This window comes from Hyalella azteca, unplaced genomic scaffold (assembly GCF_000764305.2).
Source record: "Hyalella azteca isolate HAZT.00-mixed unplaced genomic scaffold, Hazt_2.0.2 contig17640, whole genome shotgun sequence".
In the NCBI taxonomy this organism is placed as follows: domain Eukaryota; kingdom Metazoa; phylum Arthropoda; class Malacostraca; order Amphipoda; family Hyalellidae; genus Hyalella; species Hyalella azteca.
Genome location: NW_025947416.1, coordinates 90,977 through 109,969, shown reverse-complemented (window position 1 = coordinate 109,969; position 18,993 = coordinate 90,977). Strand labels below are relative to the sequence as shown.

Genomic DNA, 18,993 nt, shown 5'->3' with positions numbered 1-18,993 from the left:
TCTTGATGGTCGAAACCTTCTGGATGGTCGTAACCTTCTGGATGGTCTTCACCTTCTGGATGGTCTTAACCTTCTGGATGGTCGAAACCTTCTGGATGGTCGAAACCTTTTGGATGGTCGAAACCTTCTGGATGGTCGTAACCTTCTGGATGGTCGTAACCTTCTCGATGGTCATAACCTTCTGGATGGTCTTAATCTTCTGGATGGTCGTAACCTTCTGGATGGTCTTAACCTTTTTGATGGTCATAATCTTGTGGATGGTCGTAGCCATTTTAATGGTCAAAACTATTTCGGTCGAAGCCATTTTGATAACCGAATCCATCTTGATGGTCGAAGCCCTTTCGATAATTGAAACAATTTTGATGGTCTAAACCTTTTAATTATCGAAACCATCTTGACGGACGAAACCATTTTGATGGTCAAAACCTAGCGAACCAACAGATAGTTTAGAGGCTTGCGGTGTTCGGCTTACGCGGTCACGAAAACAAAATTGCTAGAAAAATTGGCACGCAAGTCTCGTCACAGGAGCGGCAGGGGTCAAAAATCGTTGTCGTGTAGCTGATGTTGATCAACTTCTGACGATTGCGCCGTATTTGTCAGAAAAATCATACTATGATGACCTAAATTATTTACACTGGATATAAATCTTTCAAGTCAACATTTTCAAAATTCGTTCGATGTCGAATTAGACTTTTGACTATTTTATTTTCATTTACAGTATTGAGTTCTGTACTTCATTTTAGGTCAAAGGTAGCAAACCTAATGGCGTAATATATATATGGTGAACTCTGCGATGCATCGAAAGGAAAGCTTTGCAGCGTATTAAATGAATTATTTTCGACAAAATATCTCTGCATTAGTGTGAGAAATTTTTTTTTCTTCACATCTATCGCTTCAAGTGTTAAGAATTTGTTTTAACAAATTTTTCTCGGCAATTCAATCTTGTATGTTGCTACAACATAAGCAACTCACGAATAATCCCCTATGCCAAAACTGTGAAGGTCGCCATCACCGCATCGCTGAGCGAAGCACAGATTTCCATCGAAGAAGAATGCAGATGACCGAACACCGAAAGTTGGTTTCGAGGTCAAGTTTAGGCGCCGACAAGATCCGGGCTACCGCCGCCCGCATCTTGTCGGCGCTCAAGTGTGAACGATGGAGCGATGCGCGCGATGGGAGCTCTCGCTATCACGAACTCTCACTCTTCCTTGTCCGTGAATGCGTCTTGGTCCAATATTGATCATATTTCTTCAAATGCGCTGCAAACTATGTACTTATTTAGAGTCATGATGCCATTAATGAGAGTAGCAAGATTGTACCTTTTTAGTTGCCGTTCATTGTTGTGTCCCAGGGTTAGACCATATAGAACTTCATGGCAGAAAGTATCATGGATACCAGCTTTTTTGCAGTTCAAAATTTTTAATTTAAAATTTGGTGCCAAATTAAGTCACTTGTAGGCCGCTATGCCCTTGACACTGCTGCTCGATCGCTTGAAGGCGCAATTCACTTGCTGTGATTTTTAATATGTTTCATAATACTATCTTATTTCATCGAGTTAGCATGAAACAAAACCGGACTGTGTATTTGAAGAAATATTTTGAAGATTGTACAAAGAAGTTTCTTCGCTCAAAAGAATGGGCGTTTTAATTCTGCGTGTGAATCAATTTAACGTACGAATTTGTCGTGGCCATTATTGTGCATTAAGATGTATGCATTGCAGAATTATTCTCGGACTCGAAACATTCTTATAATTTGGTTCTAATTTGCTTTGTTCTTTTCTTTAGATGATTCTGCTGCTTCTACGAGCTTTGATTCTTTGCACGGCAAGTGCAAACGAATCAGCATCTCTTAGCCTCATCTCCGCCCCACCAAGCACGTTGAGAAATAATGAACTTGAACCTGCTACTTCTGTACCGACCGACCTGAACATTTCTGATGGCAGAGCGACTCAGTCACCAATGACAGATACCAATACTCAGTTACTAAGGGAACAAGCTACAGTGACGTCAAAAATGGAAGTTGGACTCCGAAGCATAGAGTATGAACCATTAGCGGAAATCCAAAATACAACATCATTGGAGTCTGGACAGAATTATATTGGCCAGTTGAGTGATAGTTTAAATGGGTTTACAACTGTGACTCATTTATCCGAAGCAACCGAACCCAACTTTCTTCCAGTGACATCTGTTGATATTGAGAACATAATATCTGTTGTTCCCGATGAGTATGAAAAGCCTGCCGAGGTTTTGGACTCGTTCATTGAGAACTCAAAAACGTCGGACGATAAAATAGGAAAATATATGGAAAAAGATACGTCACAGGTTTTTTTGACGAATCATTTCTCTCTAGGTGACGAATTGGCTGAAAATTCCACTAATGAGTGGGGAAGAACTCCTAATATCCTCGATGAGCTTATTATGCAATCAAACGCACCTTCAGACTTCATCACCACTCCTACACCAGCGATAACTGCATCCCAAGATAAAATCACTGACACGCCTTCAATAATATTGACTAAGAGTGAGATAAGAATGAATAAACAAAAAGAACAGGTAGATCAGTTTATTACAATGAATGAGACATCGACGGAACTGAACGGATCAACGATAAACAAGCCTCCTACCATTATACGGAGATTGCGGAATAAGCGCAGAAGAAATACACAAAAGCGCAATTCGTTGCGTCCAAGGAAAATTAATTCTAATTACACCCCCAGATTCAATTCAGTTCGAACCGAATATACGACGAATTCCGTCTCGATTTTAGCCGATATACTGGATAAGCAGAAAACTTTAGAACCCGAAAGCGAACATATTGCTTCCCCTGATTTGGATAAACTAGTCAAAGATGAAGCCAATACCATCACAAAAGAGCAAATTGAGGCCGAAGGAGAACCTTCATTCAAAAGAAGTTCGCTGCCATATTACAGCGAAAAGTACGATCATCCTCGGGAGTTGTTGGTGCCTGGCAGAATTTTAGACGTGAAGCCAAACTTCTCGGAGAATAAATTCCTTGAACTAAAGAATCCTGATCGAGGAACCAAAAAGTTTCAGCTTGGTTCACTGCTTAGCGATGATACGGTGGTACGGGGAACGATGGTAACAACAGCAGGATCTGTAGAACCGGGATCTGATAAAACATACGGAACTCAGGCTGAGCAAAATCTATGTTCAGAAAACAAGGAAACGTGTGTTCCAGCATTCAACGTAGATTCAACCTTCAGCCCAATTGGGGAGTCAGGTTTTCAACAAATGAGTCCTGGAATTGAGTCGCAGTTGAACTCAATACCTCAAAATATTCCGAAACTTGAAGACAACGCCTACGGCTATCCTGATGCACATCGTGCACTTTTGTCCAGAACGGCGACAAGTGACCCTTTGAAAACAGGAATTCCAAAAAATTCAAATGAATATGATGTTCATGATGAAGTTTCACCTGATATGCATGAACCTACATCGAGAGGGAGAAGCATTTCGTCTGCTGATTTATCAGAGACTTACGAGAGGAAGAGAGTAAAAGAAATTTTATCATTCGATTCGCCAGGGTCCATTGAGGTCCACCTCGATCTCAACGAGGATCCTGGAATTGATGAAAACAATGTTGAATTCGATGAAGAAGATGTCGTTCCTGAGCTTGAGAAAAAGGGGAAGCAGTTCGGCTTCCCGGGCCAAGCCTACAATTTTCTACCGCTGGGCCCAGGGCCTTTACTAGGGGGCGCACCACCACCTATTCGACCGGAGATTAACTCCCCGAGGCCCTCTCGAGGCCGCTACTCGTATCGACCGCCCCAGCATATTTACGATCCGGTGAGTGACGCATTGGAATCTGTCGTTGCATGAGATGCTAGTTACTTTTGATATTCTGAAAGGGAAAGCCTATACGAAACATAAATAAAATATCGCCATGCTTCTATCCATTGCAACCCAAACACGATTTCATCTATGGTTTCAACTGTACACGCTCTTGATTTTTTTCATGTGAACAAGAACTAATCGAGACATTGCCGTAAAAGTGTTTATCATAAATGTGTAAAAAAAAATCAAACATGTGACCAAGCAGCTCCTATTCCAATTTAGACGCTCAATCTGGCATTAATATTTAATATTGGGCAATGGGCAGGTTAGCCCACTGGTTACAGTTCAGAGTACCAAGATTGACGCAGAGAGGCGCGGGTTCGATCCCAGCTCTGTGCGCCAGTTTCTGGTCAGAATCGGCGGGGAGGCCGGGCGGTTAAGCACAGCAGAATTGTAGCAGTGAGTTGCGAGTTCGAGACCTCAAAATACTGTGAATGTTCTGCGATGTTAAGAATCGGCGACAGGCCTACGGCCTTATAAACGCTGAAACCGCTATTATTATTATTATTATTATTATTATTAATATTATTATTATTTATATCCTGCAAACGGTTTGCAGTGGCCATAATTTAATTATCTTTATTCAGCAATTTACAACCATAATAATCACTGCAATCAAACAAACGCTCGCCTCTCGCGTGGAAGTGTTAACAATTAGCGGTTGTTTACTCCGCAATCCCTGCGCCGCTGTGCATCTTAGCGAAAGTGATGACGCTAAGGGGGATATTAGCAGTGGGGTGATTGATGCGTCGAGCGCAACGGCTGGGGTAGAAACCTTTTGTAAACGGTTAATCTGTAAGGCCTTTACGTATGAATAACATTGACGACGGTTAGTGTATCAGTACTGAAAATATTGACGCTTTGGCTAACTGTGGGAAACTCTAACTGCCCAGCATGTGGCACGAATAGCATGACGATCGTTAGTGTATCAGTAGACTAATGGTTGAATAGGACTTTTAATAATAATTGGCTTCAGGCTAATATAGAAAAATAGATTAACGATATATAGTAAAAATATTATCTCTTAGTGCACTGATTTTCACTAATTTATTTATTTATTTTTATTTTAGGGTCAAATGTATATAGAGATGAATTACATTTACATACACATTATTTAAATGTGTATTACAGATGCTATTACTTCATATAGATGCCACATGTTTTAATATTGGGGCAATATTAATTCATTTAAATGAGCTACCGATTGCTTGGAGTTAAAATACAATAAAGTATAGGTGTATAGCTCACGCAAGTAGGCAGGGTGGCCCAGTGAGTAAAGGTTAGGTACAGAATTGAAGCAGTGTTGCGTGTTCGAGACCCGAAATAAGCCGTGATAATTCTGCGATTTTCAGAATCGCGTACAGGATAAATCTGCAACGCTGATTATTTATTATTATTATAAATTAAATAGCCCGACATGGGGTCGTGTTGGAAAGTTTTCAACAATAAAACATGGAATAAAGCGATGCGAATGTGTTACGGATTGAAAAACTTGCGATTTCCGGGCACGCCTTTCAATTACGCTGGAGAAAAATGACATAAGTGAAAGGTGAAAGCTAGGAGCAGCCTTATTGCTTTCAGTAAGAAAGTAACTGAGCAGCGAGCGGTGTAAAATTGTTCATTGCAGGCCTGAAGGCACGCTCTATATATAGGTAATTCAACACTCGAGTGCGAGCTCGCTAAATAAACAAGCTTGCACGTTCATGGCGCAACACAGATTCTATGAAGGTTTTACGCTTTTTTATCTAGTTTAAATTATTCTAGATATGAGAAATTTTATTTTCGATAATCTGCATATTGTAGTAGTAGGTATAGTATAGTATCTTCGGCATTAAAGAATGGGCCTGGATAGGCCTGTCGCCGATTCTTGTGCTTTTCTTGACTAGACTGGCCTTTTGATCAGATCTTTTCAACCGACTGTAGATTTAAAATCGATTCTAGATATCAGTTGTTCCGTAGGGTACGAGGCATTTTAAGACTAAACATATGCTCTTGCATGGCCTTGTCTAGNTAACCCCACAACTGTCCTGCCTATACAACGTAACCCCACAACTGTCCTGCCTATACAACGTAACCCCACAACTGTCCTGCCTATACAACGTAACCCCACAACTGTCCTGCCTATACAACGTAACCCCACAACTGTCCTGCCTATACAACGTAACCCCACAACTGTCCTGCCTATACAACGTAACCCCACAACTGTCCTGCCTATACAACGTAACCCCACAACTGTCCTGCCTATACAACGTAACCCCACAACTGTCCTGCCTATACAACGTAACCCCACAACTGTCCTGCCTATACAACGTAACCCCACAACTGTCCTGCCTATACAACGTAACCCCACAACTGTCCTGCCTATACAACGTAACCCCACAACTGTCCTGCCTATACAACGTAACCCCACAACTGTCCTGCCTATACCTGTCTCTTATACACATCTAGATGTGTATAAGAGACAGACTTTAGCTTGTGATGAAATTAATATTCAAATTCATTGTTCAATATCGTATGTTCATGCATTTATTTATATCTGTTATGTATGTTTGTTCGTGCAGTTATCATTCCCTTAAAGTCCAGTATTTAACATCTATTTGTCTACGCGGAAAATTTTAACTTGTCTTTTATATTTATATACTATGCTTGCGCACAGGTCAGCTACGACGACAGGTACAACCATGGGTACAACTTCGGGTACGGCGTGGCAGACGACAACACGGGAACGTACTTCGGGCAAGTAGAAAACCGGCAACAAGGTGTCACTCAGGGCCAATATTTTGTGGACCTACCAGATGGAAGAAGATTGATAGTAAGGTACTACGCTGACCGTACTGGATACTACCCAACCATCACCTATGAACAAAAACCAGGATTCTATGTTACTGAGTCTCCTCAGCAATATCCCGACTACTTCAATCCTGTCAATGGGAACAGGTATCCTTCAAGTCGGTATCCCGTTTCCGCAGATAACAGTTACCTCTATAATCTAGGTCCTGGTCACGGTATCGTCAATGACCAACACTTCGCAGACAACCATGGCTTCCATTTTACTTCTGCAGGACCCGATCACTCACACGACGCAGATGGACCAGTTTTCGGATTTGATAGGAGGCCAATATCAGTTTCTTCGTCTGGTATCGTTCCACCCAGCGTGATAGACACTTCCACCATTCCTCCAAATTTCGGCAATAGCTTTTCCCCAAGCCAGCCTATTTACCCTTTCTACTTGCCAACTCGGTATCCTTACAACCCCTTCTTTGTTTTTGCTGCACCAGGACAGATCTTTTCTCAAGTTCCATTCACATCCAGCTCGAATCCAACGTTTGGATTAGACCAGCCTTCATTCGCATCAGATAAGCCCGCTTCAGTACCAAACTTTGGCATTAATCCAACACTAGTAAATAGGGAACAAAGATTAAATTCCTTCCGTCCGATCTCGAACGACAAATTTGGTTTCTTGACCAGAAATTCAGAAAACGAGCAGCACCTTACAGGCACCATCGAGGATCAGATCAAAGGCAGTAAAAGGAATTCGGATTTTAATAGAGTGGGAAATGATGAAGTTAACGCTCAGCACGGTAAAACCATTGCCTCAACTTTGTCTTTTGAAGAAACTCCCGACTCCTTCTTCAACGAGGAGTACTAGTTTATTTATGATTTTAACTTGAAATTTATTGAGGAAAAGTACTTAATCAATTTTAAACTTTATTTATAATACTTCATCAGTCAACGAAGTGTTTGACGTAAAAAAAGCAAACTATGCACACGGTCTTGATTCAAATCCGTGATAAGTTAATACAGGCCGTATATTTTTCAGAACATTGGTACGGGTTCGATTGTGAACTAAGGTAATCTGAATTGTATAATACTAAACAGGATGCTGCTCTAAGTCTTCTAAAACTAAAGTTGAGCTAAAATTCGTTGAAAGTGTTAGCCGCAACCCTAGCCGCTCGTTTCAACAGCTACCTAGACTAATCTGTTAGAAGTTCTGGGGGCGGAAAAAATCTCGCAAGTTATTTCCCGAAGAGGTTATACAATTCCTGACTATTCAACATAATAGAGATTTTCATTTGTACAGCAAGCAAGCAAGCGAGGTGTATTGGAAGACCCATTTACCAAGTTTAAGCTAATAATATAAACTAATAATATAAATCTTATAATTGAAATTACCATCAATTACGGTAATTACATTCGTAAAATTAACGTTAAGTCCTGTTCTGGCTTCCTTTAACTCAAACCTAAACGTGAGACTTGAGTTAACCTTATTTTAATTCACGATTGAGCGATGCAGTACCAATTTCAATCGAGTTCACTTTCTAAGTTTGATTATGAACATAACACTTAAGTAGTTCTAAGTTCAGGCAAAAAAATCAGTGATATACCATATTGAGTAATCGCGAATCCCACAGCTTCCTGTAGCGTTTAGCTTACGTTGCAACAAATAAAACGATTTTCCTGACAATTTTTATTGGACAAGCTAGAAAGAACGTAAACAAGGTGAAAAGAAATGAGAAAAACTGTGAAAAGCAAAACACAAGCGGTAAATTTTCCTCCGTAGAGTGTGATAACAACTGGACATGATTTTTTAGATTTAAGACAACTCGTCGAAATGAGAATTCATGCTCAAAAGTAGTGTAATGGTGAAACTGCCCTGCCTATATAACGTAACACCACTACTGCCTTGCCTATACAAATTAACCCCACGAACTGCCCTGCCTACACAACAACTCAACCCACTACTGCTCTGCCTTTACAACTTAACCCCACAACTGCCCTGCCTTCACAACGTAACTTCAAAACTGGTCCGCCTATACAACTTAACCCCAAAACTGCCCTGCCTATACAACGTAACCCCACTACTGCTCCGCCTATACAACTTAACCCCAAAACTGCTCCGCCTATACATCTTAACCCCCAAAACTGCCCTGCCTATACAACGTAACCCCAGAACTGCTCCGCCTATACAACTTAACCCCACAACTGTCCTGCCTATACAACGTAACCCCACAACTGTTCTGCCTATACAACGTAACCCCACAACTGTCCTGCCTATACAACTTAACCCCACAACTATCCTGCCTATACAACGTAACCCCCACAACTGTCCTGCCTATACAACGTAACCCCACAACTGTCCTGCCTATACAACTTAACCCCACAACTGCTCTGCCTATACAACTGAACCCCACAACTGCCCAGCCTACACAAATAATGTACCCGAAAATATTCACATAATAACTTTTTTTGCACATAGAATCTCCAACTGCAAAAACACGCAGCTGTTACGACCGAAATGGTTGCGGCGTGGATGTGCATAGAGGCTGTAGGTACATCTCTGTAACCATCAGCCGAGTAGGTATTAACTTATAGATTAGTCAACTTATCTAACTCATAGACCTCTAAATAAAAGTTCATTGAGGCTGTAGGTACATCTCTGTAACCATCAGCCGAGTAGGTATTAACTTATAGATTAGTCAAACTATCTAACTCATAGACCTCTAAATAAAAGTTCATCTTCGCAGTTGGTTTCACTATCATAAACTGTCGTGTGTAGCAATCGAATTCCTTATGCCATGACACATAATTTATTGTTAGACAGGAGGTCAAGAGCGAGATTAAAGCTGAGAAAATATCTCTTAAAGCTCCGATAATAATAAATATTTGATCAAAATAACGCAACTTAAAGCAATATTAAGAGCACTTTAATGCTTTTGCAAATGGACGTTTACAGCCAAAGGCATCTCAGTTTATTTGTTCCTACCAGTAATTTGGCAATGGCAGCTTCTTTACTCGCCGTCTAAATATACTAAATGACAAATGTAGCCAAGAAAATGTCCCGTACTATATAACTCGAGTATGGATACTTCGATCAATAAGGCAAGTTAGACAACAATATAACAACACTAGCGGGAATATGCGGGGATTCCATTAGAGCCACATCATAATAACGGGACTAGAACGAAAGAAGGTTGAAACATTTGGAATGAAGAACGAAGATTCGAGTATGAGATTGGTCACGTTTCAGCTGCCATTTTATCAAGATGATATCTTTGACCCTGCACTCGGAAGGCTCTGAACGAGGCGAGAGCACCCACAGCCGATAGAATAATGAGACAGGGCACCACGGCCGTCCAGCCCCAAGTGGTGCCCACCCAGCCAACGATTGGTCCTTGTATTACCGCCCCTAAAGAACCCATGCCGTTAATTACACCGCTCACCGCCACCCGGGCGTCATACTGAACGCCCAGGTCGGCGGCAATAGGACCAGTGAGCAAGATGTCTGTGGCTGAGTTGAAGAGACCTGCTAAAAACAGCAATATCATGTGCATACTTATTCCTAAATGCCCACTCATGGTAAATAATCCTAAGAATACACATGTAAGAATACTAGTCATGTAGGAAGCAAAAAAATTGTTTGAACGGAAAAAGTAGCGAACCAATAAATCATTTAGAAGACTACCAACAACACCTCCTATGTCATATGCAGTAGAGCCTATACCTGCTGACATTGTCGAGTAGTTAAGACCTTTTTGTAGAAACATTGGCAGCCACAGCAGCACTGCGTAACGCACGCACTTACTGCATACAATACTAAAACAAATCTCAGGTAGCAGCTGTAGCTTCATTACCTGGAAGAAAGTCAACGATTCGCTTGATTTTGCTAATTTATCCTTACAGTCTTGGTCATCAGAATCAACTGGGAGCAATTTGTATTCTTTAGGTGATTTTGCTAGTAAAATAACTAAGAGGCCACATGCACCAGGAATGATTGCACAATATATGAATATGCTCTGCCACTGCATCACCTCCAGCAAATACACAGCCAAATAAGTGGCTAGAACACTTCCACCAAATGCACTGGTGCCAAAAATTCCAAATGCAGAGTTACGCTCTGAATGATGAAACCAATCTGTTAGGATGGAGCTACAAGTAGGCCAGCCTAGAGCTTGTGAAGCACCAGTTACAAATAATAAAAAGAAAATGGAATTTAATGATGAAACTTGGCCAATTAATGCAAAAGAAGTAGCTCCTAAGCACAACCCAGCCCCAAGGACCATACGAGCACCAAATGAATCTGCTAACCAGCCTATGGTGAGAGAAAAAACAGAGTAGGGTAACAAAAGGGCTACATCTAAGAAGCCTATGATAGTCAAATCAACCCGAAATTCAGACATCATGTGAGTTTTGACAAGTGCCAGTGGTTTACGAAGAAGATAGCTACTTGAATAAGCCAACCACAATAGGGCTAAAATAAGATAACGACTGGAGTGTTTAGGAATAACTGCCATAATTAATTTAGTACTGTAATGAAAAGATCAACAATAGAAAAACAGAACTACAGAAATAAAAAAAAAATTAATTCCAAATATTAATCAAAACAACCAGCAACTTTGGTCAATGAAAAAGTTCTGTCCTGAACTAGAAGGCACAAAATATCATTGAAAATTTTAAATGTTTTTTTTTTCAAAAGTCTTAAATGATGATCAATGTCCCACTGGGATCAGCATCATCTTCCAAGACCTGAGATGTCGTGAAGCAGAGACATCAGTCATGTGATGTGGATGCATCTTCCTCATTCAGCACTGTCTGGACCAGCCCTAGATTCTTGGCACTAGAAACTTCCCAATTCTGAAAAAGTAAAAAATATTAGAGCTAAGCTAACAAACATCAGGATTTTTCACATGGAAATTTGATACGGTATATACAATTATAGGAATCACAACTCATCTGAATAGTTTTGATTTGGCAAGCTCCAGTACCTCAGCAAATGATAAACATGATCATGTACATGTAGTATCTTAAATTTTCAGCATCTTACACTTCACTCATAGGTCATAGCTGCCTTACAATGGGGTTATGAAGAACTTTGCAGCCTTGCAAGTTGTTTTCAAACCGGAAAAGACTAGCAAATAAGCCAAACATTTAGTCAAACATTCTACTATTAAGTTTTTAACAGCCACCTTTAGCTAGCCTTTTTGTTAGATAATTTTGCCTATTTGACCAAATAGCCAATTTTCATCTGGAAAAACAATTTTAATTTTATTAATTCACTGGAAACTTTATTTTCTGCCTTCTATACAGTATGTACATGCACTTAGCCACTTACCCACTGCCACCTATAATCAATAAGGATTAAGGAGGTAGCCTCAGGTAGGTAGCAGGGTTGAAGGATTTTACATGAATTTAAAATGGATTTTTTATCAAAAATCCAAAAAGATGTTGAAATACTAAGTTTGTGTTCATATGTCATATATATATGTGATAATGTGTCAAGGAAGCCAAGTCTCTAAAGTCTAAAACATAGCTGTTATTCAGCTCCTGAGAGTCTGAGTCCTGACTGTCCAGGCCTGTCTCTGTAATCTGTCCTGTCCTTGACAGCTGAAAAAGAAACAGCTACGGCCTCGGGGCCTACGGTAGCTGCTAGCCTGCTAGGTACTAGGCTAAAATCATGTTTCTCAACAAAATATATCCAAAAAGCTCACATTGACTTTTAAAAATATTTCTATGGTCCTATAAATGAAAATTTATGTATTCGAAGAAAATTTTCATTTTATTTAGAATAACAAAGCAGAAAACGCAACAAAAATCTGATGAGGTGTCAAAAAATGTTTACAATGACCGATTCTGGTAAGTCAGAAATTTTTAAAAATTTCCAATCATGAAAAATATACCATTACAGAAATAGAATTATCGTGCGTAAATTTCATGCATAATTTTTCTTTGAATTAAAACCAGTATCTCAAAATAAAATTCATCGTAATACTTTGAAAATTTTTATTTTGACGATGTAAAATACATAAATCACCTTCTGGTTTGAATCGTGAGATTGGAAAAATTTCCCCACTTAGACAACACAAATTTATCAGACAACTGCAAAAAGTTTTAAATATTTGCAAGAAAAACATGCTAACGATTCTTAACGACCCCTGAAATTTTTGCAGAAACGACGCAGCAGCAAACAATGGTTCAACTAATAAAAGGTTGACCCACGATGATGATTTTTCGCCGTTCTGCGCATCTCTAGAGTGACGTCAATGTGGGCACAAATGTAAATAGTATTGATAAAAACATTGTTTTTATGTCATGTTTGGAAGCATTTAAAAATATTGACCTCATCAAAATGCCACAAGAAAATTTATTTACTGCATGCAACTAGTCTTGTTTTAAGCAAAACCGGCGCTACAAATAAGAACCTTGTCATTGGGGCCAAGGTGACGTAATAGATAAGTTGGAATAATAAATGACATCCGCAAGGCGCAGCTGCACTAGGGAAAACCTTGTATTAGTTCAATCATGAAAAATTGACCTCTTAAAATGGCCCGAAAGATTTTATTTACTGCAACTAGTCTTATTTTAAGCAAAACGGGTGTTGCAAATCAGTTTGAATCACAGGGTGACATCATAAGTTGACGTCACAACGACCAAGGTGACATCACGGGAGAATAACAAATGACATACGCAAGGCGCAGCTGCGCGTGGGTCAACCTTGTATTAGTTCAACCATGGAAGCAACATTCAACTCGAATAATTTCCATGTGGTGTGAAGAAAATATGGATCCCTTCTGATCGAAGCATTTTAATAGCGAAACTAATTAAAAGCTTGGCTCCAATCGCCCCCGATGTATGATATTATGTTAGCCTAAGGAAATATGTATTTATAAGCTCCGATCACGCTATGAATTGTGTGTGCATAGCAAGGTGCAATGTTACCTCGGATATAATGATTTTGGAATTTTCGTATATTTTTGTTGATCGATATGTTATTCTGTTTCTTGGCCTTTAGATTCGATATTTAAGTTTTTATTTAAATTTGGCTTCTCACTCTTATTTGTACTTGTATTATTTAAATATTTAAACCGATGGTGGAGCTGTTATCTGAAAATATTTATACGACGATTTGTTCAATTTATTTTATTTTCTTTGGCTCTCAGATTTTTTATGATCTTACAATTTTAGCAAACATGTGAAATATGCACAAATAATTTCTGAACAATAATAAGACGAAAATGATGCTTTTGAGTATATATAATAATATATAATATATCAGAGCGTGATAAACTTTTTTGCGCACTCTCTAGATTTTTCAAAAATATCTCGACACATGCCAAAATCTGTTGATTCATTTATTTATTGGAATATTTTCATAATGAGTCGAGATATCATTTTGTGTATAATTCATTCTCGCGAAATAAATACCACAAAGAAGAGTCAATTAAATAGAAAGATTACTGATAATAAAGTGTGCTCCGATTGACCCTACAATCGTTCGATTGCAGTCAACGCTTGAAATGTTAATCGTTCAGCGGCGCAAAAATTGAATCGAGATCCAACTGCTGCCAGACCTCATGACTCCCTCAGCTGCTGACATCGTGGGGAGACATGCTGCTGGCGGACCTCAAGACCTCAGCTGCTGACATCGTGGGGAGACATGCTGCTGGCGGACCTCATTGACCTCATGATCTCAGCTGCTGACATCGTGGGGAGACATGCTGCTGGCTGACCTCATGATCTCAGCTGCCTGCTGACATCGTGGGGAGACATGCTGCTGGCGGACCTCATGACCTCAGCTGCTGACATCTATAAAATGAACATCTACTTGTATTCCAAGTCTAGATTAGGAATTCAACCAGAGAAAAAATTAATTCACCTTCTCTTTTGTTTGCGCATTTTGATCTGCATTACAGTAAAAAATAGACCTTGATAATTCAATTATATTGCTGGAATTACTTTCATCCAAACGTCAGCTCAGCGGTTGCCTCCAATAACCGTACCAAAACTTCATTCTGGATTATTTTCTCCAATGAATTCTTCTTTGGCAAATGACAGTAAAAGTGTTCGACGGACTGAGTGACCCAAAAGGTGGCAAACTGAAAGAAAACATGACAGGCTCTACGGAGTCAGAAAGTAAATTAAAAGCTCAGTGCTTGCAAGCAGAGGATGCGAAGCAGTCATTGATTGAGGAAATTCGACGAGATTATTGAAGCACTTTGACTGGTGGCGAACAAATAGAATTTCGAAGGACATTTTTGTGTCCTCGTTGGCCCTGTAAGTGGATGTGTACCTCGCGCCCCGGTTACTGGATGTTTAGTCTTATTTATTTAAATAAATTCTAGAATAAATTAGATTCTCACTTGCAAAGAATTTCACATCTTTCTCCGCATAAAAATATAGCTAACATGCCTTCAAAATCATTCTGCCATGAATTGCTCCTAATGTAATAGGTGTGATACAAAATAAAACTACAATTGGCTTAAATGTTTGGTTAAACTAATGCCCATCATGTAACAATATTATTACTCAGTTACTGGCTGTTCTTATCTTAGCTTATGATAAAAACTCCCGACCACTTGAGTGTGCAAGTGTGAAATCTTGACCGAGCGAGAGTGTCTTTATGTTATCAGCAGTCAAGCCCTCACGCTATTAGCGAATTGTTAAATCATAACAAAACGCGCGTCATCCGATTTAATCATCATTTTAAACAATAATAATAGTCATTGTAACCCAAAATTCCTGTATACCACAGTGGCCTCTCCACGAGCATATATGACGTTGGGAGAGCAAAGTAACGTCATGTAGTTAACGTTACTTACTTATTAACGAGAGAAGAAGTAAGTGTAGCAGTTAAGGAGAGAAGAAGCAAGTGTAAGAGTTAAGGAGAAAAAGAATCAGTGTCGGAGTTAAATAGAGAAGGAGTAAGTGTAGGAGTTAAGGAGAGAAAGAGTAATTCAAGGAGTTAAGGAGAGAGGAAACAAGTGTTGGAGTTAAAGAGAGAAGGAGTAAGAGTATGAGTTAAGGTAGGAGTTAAGGAGAGAAGGAGTAAGTTAACGAGAGAAGAAGTGTAGGAGTTAAGGAGAGAGGAAAAAGCAAGTGTCAAGGGGGCTAGAGAAGAAAGCTGTGCAATTGTGCGAGCCTGGAGTTTGAGGGCAGGACTGGCGCTGAGTTTATGAGAGGTCGCGGCGTTGAGCTCGTGTCATGCTAAGTTTCCAAAATCATTTCGCTTTAGCAACGGTTTGAGTGGAGCGTCACAGCCCCCGCATGTTCTTACAACACGTCGGGCATGCGCACTTACCTCAAAAAGGACGCGTGGTAAGGACATTGGGTCCTTAAATCCATTGCTATTCCTTCAGGACCTTAAATTACCTCCGTGACTGCGTTAACGTTCATAAAGACAAGCGTTCGCACGGCGTTATTGGAGCGCCACAAGAAGTTATCGTGAACGCCGCGTGTGTCGTTCACATGTTCGCCACCCCCGCCTCCGCTATGCTCTTGACGTCATCATTTCCCTGGACCCTCCAACCCTCTGCCTGCCCTCGGTGGTCTTACCCTCTCTTCCCTCTTGCTGGTGTACGAAGCAATTCCGAGATGACCTTTCCCTCGCAATACATATATTTTTACTTGCATTTTCTCACTTTCAGTGTTCAGTGTAAAGAAAAAATATATTTTATATTTGTACTTAAAACAGGAGTTTTCAATGATTATACCCATATAATAGAATGTTTTAGTTTCCCAGCATTCTTTCTCTGAACCACTCCAATGTTCACAGAAGTAAAGTTTCGTGTGGTATTGGCGAATGTCTAGTATTTTCACCTCCCAAACAATTAAGCGCTTCAGTCAAATTTTGACGCTAACTCTCACCACTTCGTCCGTTCAACATTGCTTAATACCAATTCCTGCTTCAACTACGGGGAATTCAACTTAACCNCGCTTCAGTCACATTTTGACGATAACTCTCACCACTTCGTCCGTTCAACATTGCTTAATACCAATTCCTGCTTCAACTACGGGGAATTCAACTTAACCCTACTTATTCAACTTAACCTTACTGGGAATTTCGTTGCCTTCAGACCTTCCGTCTTTTGCTTTGAGCGACTGAAAGAATGAAGTTTAAGTTACATCTTTAGCTTTTCTACTTATGTCAACATGCTGAAATTGTTATCTAAAATTCACATTATGATATTGTGCGTCCAGTGTTTCCCTGCTGATATTGTGTGTCCAGTATTTTCCTGCTGATATTGTGCGTCCAGTTGACACACACGAGAAACTTGACTCATGAGAGATACCTGAGAAGTTTATGAATTAATTGACACGAGAGCTTCAGTTGTGATGTTAACGAGTTGGCAATCAAGTCACGAAACGTCACCCACGTAAATCAAGTCACGAAAAGTACAAGAATCGGCAACAGGCTATGAGCCAATTTCTTCATATGGGCATATTTCTTCTTTTATATGGGACGACACTTCTTTTCTATTCTATAAAATTCTACATTTCAATACAGCTAATAAAAAGTGAAATTATTTCCAATGATTTGTAGATTGGTTGAAGATTTATAGTCAGGCTTATAGTGAAGCCTCTTGATAAATACTATCAATTCAACTTGATTTGCAGCCATGCCAGGCATGAAAGTTTTTTCAACATTCATATAGTAATAATTTACCAAATTTTACTAAGAATCCTGCATGAAATGACCACTAAATTTGTGCTAGAAGCATGAAATGGAGATGTTATTTTAAACATTTTATTTGATCACGAAGAGATGGTTGAACCGTTATCAACGGGACGATTGATTTAAAAGGTTAACTGGACAACAGGGGACAATCCTCCATGTCAACATTCTGATTCTGATTCAGGAGACACGTTTGCTTTTTATCGCTCCCATGTTAGGTTCAAATGAAAATAACAGGTGACACTAAATGATGAGGGGTGTAGTCCTGATATTTCCATTGCCTTTATTTTTTAATATCTCTTATCTCCTATCATACTCTCGTAAATACGTTCAAGTCATTCATAATAGGTTGTGTTCAAGGTAAAAGTGTGTGCAACTCAAAAAAATGCAAATGGTATACTAGCAGTTCTTGTACGTACACCTCGCCAGTTGTCACAACTCATCCACATTATGGACATCCACTGACTGTTTTAGTCGTAGAAAATGCTGCTTCAACTTGGGGGTGTTGCCGTTGGCCACAAAATTCACTCTTGAACGTGGCCTTGAGCCAACGCCCAGCCTCAGCATGCAATAGCTACAGTTAGCCTCGTAGCTTATCAGTTTCAGACCACGACGGATTTTCGTATACCCTGAGCGTTCCACGCTGAACTGGTATATTTCAAGCCCCACTTCACAAAATATAAACCACCAGCACCACTTGACAAAACATGAGCCCACATCACTATACCTCAAGAAGTACACCGACTCCCTACCTTCTTGCAACCAACGAGTAACGACTGACTCTATTTCCTCACTACCCTCACCTCTCCACCGTCCCGCAGCACATCAATTGAAAGTTGGTTACTTTTAGGTTGAATTTAGGTGGAGAGATGGTGAAGGGAGTAAGTGTGGAGGTATGGCCATATGGCTTTGATTTCTTGAAGTGTAGCAAGGCGAACTTGTGATTTATCAATTCGGTCAGTTTTAAGCATTGGCAGTGGATTTCCGGCTACATCGACTCCTAGCACCAAACTTCAAGTGCTAGTATGCCATCAAGCGTTCTTGCAAGCTAAGCGGTATCAGAAGTTAAGAGTGACGTTGGACATTACTGAGTTACTTATCCGACTCCACTTTTAACACGGGCATGACAAATTAAACGAAAAAGTTTAAATAAGCTGAAAGCTTGATGGTAATTGAGTTCTTCTAATCATGGCTTCTCGAGAGGTTGCGCGATGGAAGCCGGGCCATACTTTCAAAACTCGCTAAGTTAACGTAAGTACAAATTACGCTTTATTTTCTTGTCTACGATTGGTGGATTTTGCTTGAAAGGCCGTCAATGATTGGCTGATTAACTTATGATCTCTTAACTTTTTTTGCATCTGGCTGCTGAACTCTTTAATGCAGTAATTATAATAAATTCATAAATTTCGTTCTTTTACTTCGTAATTCTCACGCATGATTATATTGCAGATTATTGAGTGAAGCGGTAAATATCCTATTGGTCCTGCTGCGATCGTGATTCGGAAGACAAAACTACTAGCTAGCATGGGAGCTCTATTTATAGTGCCCATAAATATCCCGCGTAAGACAATGGGTTCTTTCGTGAGGAGACATTTTGCCACAGAATGATTTTAACAGACCACGATGAACGTTGAAGCCTATGTTAAATATTTGATTTTCATTTATACGTTATTCCAATGTAAAATATGGAAG

General features: G+C 39.8%; 2 protein-coding genes across 6 annotated transcripts; one reads left to right on the top strand and one right to left on the bottom strand.

Annotated features, from left to right (window-relative positions):
- Window positions 1–3,440: 3,440 nt before the first annotated feature.
- On the top strand, window positions 3,441–7,554 carry LOC108664325. Its single transcript, XM_018150896.2, has 2 exons — window positions 3,441–3,806; window positions 6,511–7,554. Exons 1-2 carry the CDS (start codon window positions 3,441–3,443, stop codon window positions 7,501–7,503), a joined length of 1,359 nt encoding a protein of 452 aa, XP_018006385.1. The 3' UTR covers window positions 7,504–7,554.
- Window positions 7,555–9,289: 1,735 nt separating this feature from the next.
- Window positions 9,290–12,827, bottom strand: LOC108664327 (glucose-6-phosphate exchanger SLC37A2-like). Of its 5 annotated transcripts, none has more exons than XM_018150899.2 (2): window positions 12,664–12,827; window positions 9,290–11,486 (listed from the first exon to the last, which is right to left on the bottom strand). In XM_018150899.2, the coding sequence occupies exon 2, from the start codon at window positions 11,144–11,146 to the stop codon at window positions 9,872–9,874; it is 1,275 nt and encodes a 424-aa protein (XP_018006388.1). In that variant the 5' UTR covers window positions 11,147–11,486; window positions 12,664–12,827; the 3' UTR covers window positions 9,290–9,871. The 5 variants fall into 5 exon arrangements, with proteins under 5 accessions (XP_018006388.1, XP_018006392.1, XP_018006391.1 ...); XM_018150903.2 differs by lacking the exon at window positions 12,664–12,827 and adding an exon at window positions 12,341–12,358; XM_018150902.2 differs by lacking the exon at window positions 12,664–12,827 and adding an exon at window positions 11,965–12,119.
- Between the last annotated feature and the right edge of the window lie 6,166 nt (window positions 12,828–18,993).